We start from the raw sequence: 12,472 nt of genomic DNA, 5'->3' as shown, positions 1-12,472 counted from the left end.
CCTCAACAAAGGTATCTGTGGTCAACTACTTCAAAGTCAGCTCCCAAACAATTATATCATACACCCCAATCCTACCCACTCCTCCAGAGGATGACCTTGATGTCTTGAACCTGAGACTTGTCACTTCTAAACTCCGTAACCTTGAGCAAGTTAATCTCTTTAGCCTCAGCGTCCCTGTAAATGCACCTCACAGTTGTTCCAAGAATTGTGGTAGGAGTCATTTAACACACCTGAATGCCTGCTACATCCCAGGCACTATGCTGAGAACACAGTGGTAAACAGATACACAAAATCCCTGCCCTCTTGAAGCTTACATTGGGGCCCAATTCAGATAAGGTAATCAGAGAAAACAGCTTCCCTGAGAAGGTGACATTTCAGATGAAATCTAGAGTGATGAGCATTTCCAAGCAAAACAAGAGATAGTCAATAGAGAGTACATTCTAGGCAAAAGAACTGCCAAGCCCAAAGGCCCTGCACCAGGAGTGAGCTCGACTCATTTGAGTAGCAGAAAGCAAGCCAGCGGGGCTAGAACCTAGAGAGCAAAGAATCTATAAGATGTCTACCTCAAGGGCCTCACCCTTGTTGTACCTTACATTACTTATCCTCATAATCACCCTTTCAAGTGGTCCTAGTTAATCCCATTTTACAGACAGGAAATCTGATCCAGAAGAGTGATAGCAGGAACTTTCTTGAAACCAGGATACAGACCCAAGCAGTCTGATTCCAGAGCCCATGCCCTTAAGCACTACTCACACTGGACCTCGAAAGATTCTCATAATCCACATGTTTTCTCTCTACTGAATTGAGACTTCCTCTGCAAAGTTTTTTTTACTTCCCCAGTTAGGCTCTACTCTGCTATGCTCTTTACTGTACCTGATACACCACTCCACTGGAATACTTATATTTTAATCATCTGTTGACTTGCCTGTCTCTCTCCACTAGACTACAAACTCCCTCACTACAGTAGTTTCATCTTTAGCTCCCAGTACAGCATTTGCCACTAACGTTGTTTGTTTAATGAATAAAAAATGTAATCAGCTTGATACACTTTCTCTTTATTCTTAATTGGATGGTCTTATATAAAAATGTGACATTTTAACTGATGTAGTATCAAGCGATCTTAATTTTAAAATAGCTACTGTTGGGCTTCCCTGGTGGCGCAGTGGTTGAGAGCCCTCCTGCCGATGCAGGGTACGCGGGTTCGTGCCCCAATCCGGGAGGATCCCACATGCCGCAGAGCGGCTGGGCCCGTGAGCCATGGCTGCTGAGCCTGTGCGTCCGAAGCCTGTGCTCCACAACGGGAGAGGCCACAACAGTGAGAGGCCCGCGTACCGAAAAATAAATAAGTAAATAAAATAAAATAGCTACTGTTAAACCAACCCTTGGGAAAATCTAGAGGGAAAAAGACTCTCACTTCTCATCAAGGTTCCGGCCCTACTCATTATTACCAATTACTTAGTAATTAACATTTGCCTGTTTATCTCTGTGAGAAGGTCATCTCAAGTTTTAAAAAGAACATTTCCTCTTAACACAAGCTGGTTCTCATCATGATCATTCTCCCCACTCCCAGTTTTTGATTCAGGTCTGTGGTAGGTCCTGAGAATTTGCATTTCTAACAAATTCCCAGGTGATGATCCTGCAGAAGGTCTGGGGGTCATGCTTTTGAAAACCGCTATTCTACAGCACTAGACTAAGAATAAGGAAACACGTGTCCTGAGGCCCCTGTTCTGCCTCTAACTGGCCGCATACATCTCTTTGACAGATCACTTGGACTTCTTTGGGTCTGTTTTCTTCTGTAAAATGGAAGGGTAAGGAGTACTGGCCTACAGGAGTCATAAGTACTTTCAGAAAATCTGGGGTGGAGAATTCCCTGGCAGTCCGTGCTTCCAGTGCAGGGGGAACGGGTTTGATCCCTGGTTGGGGGGAACTAAGATCCCACATGCCTGCAGAGCAGCCAAAAAAAATAAAAAAGAAAATCTGGGGTGGGGTTCAAGAATTTGCATTTTATGAGTTCCTAAATGATGCTGATGCTACTGGTCCAAGAGCCACACTTTACAGACAAATGTACTAAAGCTAATCACACACCTACACTATCCAATTTCACTCGTAGAAAGAAAAAAACAAATGTACTCCCAAAAGAAAGGACTGCAAATATTCACCAAAAATTCACCAAAATACATGTACAAGAAAATTCACAGTGGTTTTATTCATACTAGCTAACAACTGGAAATTTCCCAAATGCTCACTGTCAGAATAAATTGTGCTATATTAATACCGTGGAATACTACACAGCAGTGAAAAGAAGAAAACTTATGGATGTATCTCCCATAATACTTAAAGCAAGACAGAGTATCTACACTCAACTGAATATCTCGTGTATGATACTTTTTATATGAAGAACAAGAAAAACTAATTGATGGTGATAGAGTACAGAACAGGTGGGTAAGAGGAATTATTGGCTGGGAAGAAACATGAGAAAGCCTTGAGAATGGAAGTATTCTATATCTTGATCTGGGTGATATACATACATGTAAAACTTCAAGTTCATTAGTACAGACTTAAGATTTGTGTTAGATATCCCACTTCAATAAATAATTTTAAAAGTAAAATAACTGAGATGTAACATGACAAAAAATTCATTACATTAATATCCTTTAATAGCAACTATTATATAAACTAGATTTCCAAAGGAGGCATGGGGCCTAAGAGGACCATAACGAAGGTAGATTCTGAAAATTAATAGCTATCTAGCTGACATAAGGAATTGTGGAGAAAAACTCTCAGTGCCTCTGGTAACATTACTCTAATAGTGATCCCCAAAACATCACTAGGAAACATCACAGCACAACTGAGTAATCAACCACTTTATTTGAAGGTGTTCGTATCCCGGCCCCAAAGCATAATCCAACCTAAAAGGCCCCAAAGGATCCACGCCCTGGTTTCCTCCCGACCTCATTTCTTACTCCACTTCCATCCCACTCTAACCAAATGGGCCTTCTTGCTGCTCCTTGCACAGGCTGACTTCATTCCTACCTCAGCATCCTGACACTGACTCCTCTTCCTGCCTGAAATCATCTTTCCCCAGAGCTTCCAAGCTCACTCCCTCATGCCTCTTCTCAAACGTCACCTCCTCTACTAACCATGGAACAAATTTCTTTTAGAAGTCATAGCTAGGAAAAAGGTTCTCTTGCCTCCAACTCCTAACCTTACATATGTTAAATCATAACAGCAAAACAAAGTTTCCTCTTTTTTATGCTTCAAAACAAGAAACCCCTGGCTAAATTTTGTGACCCACTGCATCATGTATTCTTAGTTTGGGCTCTCTTTATTACTTCATATTATTATTTAACTCTTGCTCTTTTGCTTTCCTTCAGAGCTTTATAGTTTTTCACTCAACACAAAGTGCCTTACAAGTCAGTTAAATACATAAATAAGACTTTAATCCAAAGCAAACAGTGCCTTCCACAACGCGCAGCCCCCAAGAAATTGTTTTTGGGGGATAATGAACAGTGACTGGACATCTGGAAATTTTAGGGCACACACGGGAAAAGGTTTCTGTTCCAATAGTGTGAGTTCATACAGGCACTCAGCACAAACCTGGTACACAGAAATAGCAAGGATTATTGTCAAACGAAAAACCGAAAGAATAAACATCAAGCTTTAGATTTCACTTTTTGTTCTCAGTCACAAATGCCATTTAAAAAACAAACCCTTTCAAACCAACTATGAATGTTACCTCTACCCCAAAAAAGGAGAGCAGGTTTTACTAAGCAGCTCCAAGGATGCAGGAACGGACTAGGGATGGGAAGCGTAACCGGGCCGCTGCGGGACACAGAAGGGAGAGGCGGAGTCTGTCAATATCGGGGCTGAGACACAGGAAAAGCAGCAGCCCCGACCCCGGGAAGAGGCGGGGTGGGCCGGAACCCGACGCGGCTGCGTTCCCCAGAGCACAGTGAACGGGCGCTCTCACCTCCAACGCCGCCTGAGGGTCCTCGTCGATCAGAGCATCTGAGAAGCTCCGGAAAAACCTGCCAGGAAAACAACGACTTCAGCAGAGCTCTCTAACTAAAGAAAGACGGAGGGGGATACAAATAATAGCAAAGAGAAGGAAAAACACGCACCTCTGGGCTGCTGCAGGTTCCGCAGCAGCCGCCGCCATCTCTAATGGTCACTGCTACCGCTGCTGGAGCTGCTCCTACCGAGGTTACCAGCACCGCCGCCGCCCAAGGGGGAAACTTCTGGAGAAACACCAACCGAGCTTCCGTCCTACGTAGCCAATGAGCAGCCACGCAGCGTGCCGCGAGGGGAGGGAGGTGAAGCGCGGGCGCGGGGTGGGCTGGGACCGTGGAGGACCGACTCCTCCTGGCCCGCCCCGCCCCGCCCCCACCCCCAGCCGGCTAGCAGCCTGTCAGGCCCCGCCCCCTGCAGCCATGGTTACGCAGGCCGTGGCGTAACCCAGTTCCAGCGCGCACCCACACAGCCGCAGATCATCCGTGGGTGGTAGGTCGAAAGGATGTTTGTGTCGTAGTGTTATCGCTCAGGAACGTGTGGCGTTTGGGGGCGTTTGTATGTCTGTTAATAATAGTAACACAAGGCACATCGAACTCCCTTTTCTCTACAGCTCTTGTCATGGCTTCCGGAGGCAGCCAAGCTTTTCGTGACCCGTGACGTTCTCGGCTACGTGTTCTTTTCCGGGAGCGAGTTCCGGATGGCGCGTCGATGCCGGGATCTTGGCGCTGGGAACCTTAAAGGACTCGGACTCGCCGGAAGTCGCTCCGCCCTTGCAGAGGCTGGACTGGAGGAAGCCTTTTGTTTCCGGTGCGGGTGGATTGTTCCTTTCCCCAGAACGACACAGGCCCAGGCTTTCTTTCTTCTTGGCTTACCAGACAGAAGAAAAACGTGTTCCATCCGAAGGCACTGAAGGGAGAAAGGTGGCCCGAATTTGTCTCAGTGCTGCTCTACTTTCCACCTCGTTGGTCAGGCCCGCCCTCACCGCCCTTTGACCCGTGCAATTTAGATAGAAGAAACTTACAGCAAGTTCCATGGTATGGGAATGGGGGCGGGAGGGGGGGAGCAGGAAGGAATGGGAGTGAGCGGTTCGTCAGTAGAGGTAAACAAGTAACTGAACTCGAGTGTCTGCCACATCCAGAATCTAAACTAAGTCCTGGGATTCAATGGTGTTAACGCCTTCCAGAAACTTAAGCCAGTTTTGCTCTAAGTGCCAAAACCAAAGAAGGGCAATAGTCAAGTGATGTGATAGCAACAAGGGACGCAGCCGAATATAAGATATACGGATGGAATCCTCAAATATGTTGTACCGGAACCTCAGTCTGGAAAGATGAATTCGAATTAGTCAGTGAAGGAAATGGAAAAGGCAATTCAGACAGAATAGGCCGAATGTTAGAAAGTGATAATGTGAACCCTGAAATTGATAGAGACAAAATTCAAGCTAGAAGTAGACAGACTGGGTGGAGAGGCAGGCAAATGCCAGGTCATAAAGGGCTAGTTGTAATCTGCTGAGAAGTTTGGATGTAATTCTCTTGAAGATGCTAACCCGTTATAGGATTTTTACTCAAAAAAGTCAGTAACAGTTAAATTTACATTTTTATGTTTGTTATTCTGTCTGTACTATGGAAGAATGGTTAAAGGAACAGAACAGATAAAAGAACAGTTGTTGGGAGACAACTGCTGTATTACAGGCCAAGTGAATCTCTTAAATAGGGCAGTGATTGTAGGGGGTCGTAAGAATTACAGAAATAATTGAGGTAAAACTGTCCGAGTTTGCTCATCTCTCCTTTTGTGATCAATGCTTTTTGTATCATATGTAAGGCCTTGCCTGCTCCAGAGCCATGAGGATAGTCACCTGTGTTTCCTTCTAGTTGCTTGACTCTTTTACCTTTCACAGACAGGTTTATTCATTTTTATGAAAGATAGGAGGTTGGGATCAAGTTTCCTTTTCCCCCCTTATGAATAGCCGATTGACCCAGCCCTACTTGCTGAAAAGGCTGTCATTTGCCATTTCCCCCACTAAATAATTATGGCACCTTTGTTGGAAAGTAGGTGACCACATATATGAGGATCTGTTTCCAGGTTCTCATGCCGTTGGTCTGTCTAACCTTGTCCCACACTATCTTAATGTAGCTTTATAGGTCTTGAAGCCCTGTAACTTAAAAGATTGCCTTGGCTAGTCAAAGTCCTTTGTATTTACATTTTATAGAACTTATTTCCATTTATTTATAAATTTTAGAAAGAACCTGTTAATTGCAAAAAAAAAAAAAAAAAAAAAGAACCCCACAAGACAAAAAAATCCTGCTAGGATTTTAACTGGGCTTGCATTGAACCTATAGATCAATCTATTTGGGGAAAACTGATCCTAATTTTTTTTTAATTGAAGTATAGTTAATTTACAACGCTGTGCTACTTTTTGGTGTACACAGACTGATTCCGATACAGATAGATAGATGGATATTCTTTTTCATTTCCATTGTAGTTTATTACAAGATATTGAATATAGTTCCCTATGCTATACAGTAGTTTATCTGTTTTATATATAGTAGCTTGTATCTGCTAACCCCAACTCCTAATTTTTCCCTCCCCGCATCTTCCCCCTTTGGTAACCATAAGTTTGTTTTCTATGTCTGTGAGTCAGTTTCTGTTTTGTAAATAAGTTCATTTGTATCGTATTTTAGATTCCGCATATTAAGTGATATGACATTTGCCTTTGTCCGACTTAACCTCACTTAGTTTGGTAATCTCTGTACCCATCCATGTTGTTGCAAATGGCATTATTTCATTCCTTTTTATGGCTGAGTAGTATTCCATCGTATATCTGTATACCGCATCTTTATGCATTCATCTGTCGATGGACATTTAGGTTGCCTCCGTTTCTTTTTTTTCTGACATCTTTATGTTGATTCCTCCAATCCATGAATATAATACACCCCTCCATTTATTTAAGTGGTCTTTAATTTTTCTCAGCAGTGTTTTGTGGGTCACAGTGTAGAAGTCTTACATATCTTTCATTAGATTTATATTTGGGTATTTGAGGGTTTTTATGCTTTTTAAATGGCATTCTAAATTTTTAATATTTGTTGGTAGTGTATAGAAACGCTGCTGGTTTTTACATATTGACCTTATATTCAACCATCTTGCTAAGTTTCCTTACTATTTCTAATACTTTGTAGACTCTTTTAGAATTTCAGTTATCCCAGTGTCTTGTGATCTGTGATAGATGGTTTAACATCTTCCTGTGCCATCATCATACCTTTTATTTTTTTTGCTGGTTGTCACTGGCTAGGATGTCTACTGTAGTGTTGAGTAAAAGTAGTGATGATGGACTTCCTATCTTGATTGAAACATTAGGGAGAAAGCATTCAATATGAAATGCTTTTTCTGCTTTTATTGAAATGTCCATGTGTATTTTTTCTTTAATAAGTTAATGTTAATTACTTTGGTTGATTTTCAAATGTTCTCTAAATGGCCAGTATGCATATGAAAAGAAGTTCTACATCAATAGCTATATCAGGGACAGTAAAATCATAATTTGGTACTAAACAGTCCCACCAAAATGGCTAAAATTAAAAGGAATTCCAGTGCCAAGCATTGGTAAGGATATGGAGCACCTGTAACTTTCATGTATTTCTAGGGAGAGTATAAATTGGTATAGCTATTTTAGAAAACTTTGACACTATCTACTAAAGCTAGTCATACATGTACCCTATTGCCCAGTAATTCTACCACTAGGCATATGCCCAAGAGAAAAGAATACTTATTGTGTACAAGAATATTGATTGCACCATTATTCACAGTAGCAAAAACTGGAAATAACCTAAATGTCCTTTCACAGAAGAAAAATACTAGAGAGCAAAGACTAAGAATGAACTACCAGTACACACAACAATATGGATGAACCTCACATACATAATGTTGAGCTAAAGAAGCCAGACAGAGTACATCCTGGTTGATTCCATGTATATGAAAATAAAAAACATTGTGAGGGACGTCAGAGAGTGATCTCCTGGCTGGGAAGGGCCACGAGGAAGACTTCCTGATGTGGAAAATGTTATATATCTTGACTAGGGTGACAATTACAGTAATGTAGTCACATGTCAAATTTTTTCAATTTATACACTTAAGATCCGTGCACTTTATGCTTCAATAAAATAGGGGGAAAGATTAAAACAAAGTCAGCCAGCAACGACAATCAGAATCTGAAATTTTTAAAATGATATTTACAATAGCATTAAATATTAAATGCTGAAATTTAAATGACAAGAGATACGCAAAACATATACATTGAGAATTACAAAATACTGGTGAGAGAAATTAAAGACACTTAAACAAATGGAGAGATAGTCTGTGCTCATGATTCAGACTTAAGATGTCGGTTCTTCCCAAACTGATCTATTGATTCAACCCAATCCCAATCAAAATCCCAGAGACTTTTTCCATTTTATAAGTTGACAAACTGATTGTGAAATTTAAATAGAAATGCAAAAGACTCAGAATAGCCAAATCAACTTTGAAAAATAACAGTTGGAGAACTAACACTACCTGATTTCAGCACATCAATCTTCTGTATTGGTACAAAGACAGACAAATCAATAGCACAGAAAAGAGTCCATAGATTCATAAGTGTATGAACAACTGATTTTAAGCAAAGGTCCAAAGGTAATTCAGGGCAGAAAGGACAGTTGAAAAAGATAGTCTTTTCAGACTTTTCAATTGAAAAGGATAGTCTTTTCAACAAATTGGATATGCAAAAGCAAAAAAGTGAACTTCAACATATACCTTGCACCATCTACAAAAGGTAACTCAAAATGGATCATGGACCTAAATGTTAAAACTGTAAAACTTCTAGAAAAAAGATAGTTGTGTCCTTGGGTTAGATAAAGATTTCTTAGATATGACACCAAAAGCATGATCCGTAAAAGAAGTTGATACGGCTTCCCTGGTGGCACAGTGGCTGGGAGTCTGCCTGCCGATGCAGCGGACTCGGGTTCGTGCCCCGGTCCGGGAGGATCCCACGTGCCGCACAGCGGGTGGGCCCGTGAGCCGTGGCCGCTGGGCCTGCGCGTCCGGAGCCTGTGCTCCGCAATGGGAGAGGCCGCAACAATGAGAGGCCCGCGTGCCGCAAAAAAAAAAAAAAAAAAAGTTGATAAAACTTTATGAAAATTTAGAAGTTTCTGCACTTTGAAGGTATTTGTGAATCATATATCTGATGAAGAGCTAGTATTCAGAATATACAGAGTTCTCAAAATTCAGTAATAAGAAAACAAGGGAAGTTTTAAAGGGCAAAAAAAATTGAACAATCACTTCATCAAAGAAGATACATGGATGTCAAGTAAGCTCATGAAAATTGCTCAGAATCATTAGTCATTAGGGAAATGTAAATTAAAACCACAATGCGATACTACTACACACTCATTAAAATGGCAAAAATATTGAGTATAAAAGACCATGTCGAAGAGGATGTAGAGCAACTGAAAGCCTCATACACTGCTGGTGGTACAACCATCATATGACCTAGCCAGACCACTCCTAGGTATTCGTTCAACAGATATGAAAATTCATGTCCAGTATAAAGATTTGTACAGGGGCTTCCCTGGTGGCGCAGTAGTTGAGAATCCGCCTGCCCATGCAGGGGATACGGGTTCGTGCCCCGGTCCGGGAAGATCCCACATGCCGCGGAGCGGCTGGGCCCGTGAGCCATGGCCGCTGAGCCTGTGCGTCCGGAGCCTGTGCTCCGCAACGGGAGAGGCCACAACAGTGAGAGGCCCACGTACCACAAAAAAAAAAAAAAAAAAAAAAAAGAAAAAGATTTGTACAGGAATATTCCTAACAGCTTTAATGATAATAGCTGAAGACTAGAAACAACCAAAATGTCCATTAACAGGTGAATGGATAAACTGTAGTATATCCATGTAATAGAATACTACTCAGCAATAAAAGGAAAACTATGCCGAGTTATGCTACATGAAAGGAGCCAGACCAAAATAAAAAAAAAAAATAGCATATGTTATAGGACTCAATTTATATAAAATGCTAGAAAATGCAAACTAATATAATCTATGTAGACAGCAGATCAGCAGGAAGGGAGTGGTTACAAAGGGGCACAAGGAAAGTTTTAGTCTACTGTTCACCAAACTTGAGTAGGTCCACTACTTGGTTATGGCGATGATTTTATGAGTTTATACTCTAAATATGTGCCATTTATTGTATGTCAGTTATAGCTCTATAAAGCTATTTGTAAAACAAGCTCGGAGCTGTAGGTAAGAATTGATAGTCATTGGCACACATGGTGGTTAGCAACATGAGAACATGAACATAAAATCAGGTAAGGAGAACATGTATGTAGCTTAGTTGCATATTTAATAAATATGGAGTACTGTACCTACTATGTGGAGATATTACAATAGGGACTGAGGGTACTAAAATGACTACAATCTTGGCTCTTTATAATGTAGTGTTGGAATCACACATACCAGCAGTCAATTATTAGTGTCATCTGTACTCAAATGAGAAACTAAAAGCCTCTGTGACAGTAGTGGGGAAGTTTTAAGAACTCAGAGAAAGCTCTCAGAGGAAGTAATGTCTAAGCTGAGGCCTGAAGAACAGATAGAATTTAGCCAAATAGAATGAGAGCAACTGTGCCAAGCAGAGTGACAGCAAGTGCAGAGGTCTGGAAAGTAAAGGGAGCTCAAAGAGTTGGCAAGTACAGCGTTTAGGGCTGTTCATTTGCATAAGCCCCTTCAAACCCTCTAAGTTGGTATTCCACTTTTCTGTTTTTCCTAAGTTCCCCTCACCCATCCAACCACCAAACCGTGTGCCCCATAAAAATCGAGATTTGCCCTGATAGAGGACATCGGTCATTCCTTTGGGCAGCCAGTCGCATAAATTGGTAGCTAGTTAACGCAAGGAGTCAAGGAAGGACCTTGGTTATTCTCTCTAGATGCAAATTCTATTCTCTCAAATTTCTGAAGCAGTAGAGACAGTGGTACAAAGCTCGGCGTTTAGGTTCTTGGCAACAGTGGCTACAAGTGGACCAGTTGTGCAATATGGTTTTGCGATTTGTTTAACTGTGTGACTCAGACCCCGATTCTCTAGTCTTTTTGTCTATTCTGTAAACTGCATGATATTCTTCTAATAAAATTTCTTTTATGCTGAAAACCAGAATCCATCTCTGTTGCTAACGACTAAGAACCCAAACTGACAGACAGTTTGGTATTTGGAAGTGGAATGCTACAAAACAGACTCTAGTATGTATTACCCGCCAGATGGAAAAGAAAGGATGCAAGGCACGGAAGACAACTACTGCAGACTGGGAAAATGGTGACCCTGAGACAGGACATCAAACTCACACCATCAAGAAATGTATTCTAAAGATGAGAAGCCTTGGAAAGAGATTTATCCCCAGAGCTCATGCTGGTGTGGCAGTGGAGGACAAGAAAGCAGGGGCTGATCTGAAACAGAGGGCTGCAAATCACCTTGAAGACCCTAGTCATGAAACTGGATCAAGTAGCTGGATGACACTTTGGCTGATGTCTCTTTAGGAAAGAAATCATGCTTCCTGTAGCTGTGAGCATTTGAGGAAGTATATGTATGGGAAGAAGGCTGTGTATAGGTGACAGTAGGCTATATCATTCCTCCCTTATTGCTTGCTATGGAGTCCAATTTTGTTTGACTGTCCATCTCCCCAACACATGACTAAGTCATCTATGGTAATCCTGCTTCCTTGGCCAGCACTTGGTTTAGGAAGGGGTATATATGACCAGTCTAGCCAATGAGCTCTGAAGAGATGTCTGCTCAGGGTGCTCTGGGAAAGGTCTCCTTACTGATCAACAGAAACATAGAAGAACTACTGCAGCTATCTTGCCACCACAGCAGAAGCCATCCTGAAAACTAAACCAAAATACTGAGAGCAGCAGAAAGATGGAAGAAATCTGGTTGCTCAGTATCACTACTGTGGCTCCTGAATTAACAAACCTGGAAACCTCCGAACTTTACACTTCTAATTTTGTACTGTTTAATAATTTTGAATAGGGTTTTTTGGTTCCTTGCAATTGCAAGCATCCAAATCCTCTCTGACAGTATGATTTGGAGAGTAAAATTTGAAGATAAGGCTGGTGGGATCAAGAAGAGGTGAAACCATGCAGGGCCTCAAATCCAGCTGAGGATAGTAAGAAACCACTGAGTGGCTTGATACAATTAAATGCACCCCTGTTGCATTGGGGAAGAACACATTGAAGGGGGACAAGGTGAAGACAACAGAGGAGAACAGTGATCTTTAGATAAAACTTGGGGGAACTCCAACCTTTGAAAAAGTCTCTGGAGCAACCCAAGAGGAACACTAAGAAATTGTTATAAAGGCAGGCAGAGGACAGGAAAGAGTTGGGCACAAAAGTAAAGGCAATACAGAGTTTAAAGGAACAGTGAGTTATAAAAGGTTATCAAATATTGGAGAGGTCAAGAA

The 12,472-nt window shown here is 41.7% G+C and overlaps 1 protein-coding gene and 1 long non-coding RNA gene across 2 annotated transcripts in view; one reads left to right on the top strand and one right to left on the bottom strand.

Moving 5' to 3' along the window:
- The window catches only part of SUGT1 (SGT1 homolog, MIS12 kinetochore complex assembly cochaperone), a 52,124-nt gene extending 47,717 nt beyond the window's left edge, over positions 1–4,407 (bottom strand). The window contains exons 1-2 of the mRNA XM_059041752.2: positions 4,122–4,407; positions 3,971–4,028 (exon numbers count right to left, since the gene is read on the bottom strand). Of these exons, the coding sequence (XP_058897735.1) occupies positions 3,971–4,028; positions 4,122–4,159 (96 nt within the window). The 5' untranslated portion in view covers positions 4,160–4,407. The remainder of the gene's footprint in view (positions 1–3,970; positions 4,029–4,121) is intronic.
- On the top strand, positions 3,857–7,401 carry LOC136792795 (uncharacterized). Its single transcript, XR_010837227.1, has 2 exons — positions 3,857–4,500; positions 4,622–7,401. It is a non-coding gene; the product is annotated as an uncharacterized lncRNA (long non-coding RNA).
- The last annotated feature ends 5,071 nt before the right edge of the window (positions 7,402–12,472 follow it).

Source organism: Kogia breviceps, chromosome 16 (assembly GCF_026419965.1).
Source record: "Kogia breviceps isolate mKogBre1 chromosome 16, mKogBre1 haplotype 1, whole genome shotgun sequence".
NCBI classification, from domain to species: Eukaryota; Metazoa; Chordata; class Mammalia; order Artiodactyla; family Physeteridae; genus Kogia; species Kogia breviceps.
Note: the sequence above shows the minus strand (reverse complement) of the source record. Positions and strands in the feature narration are given on the sequence as shown.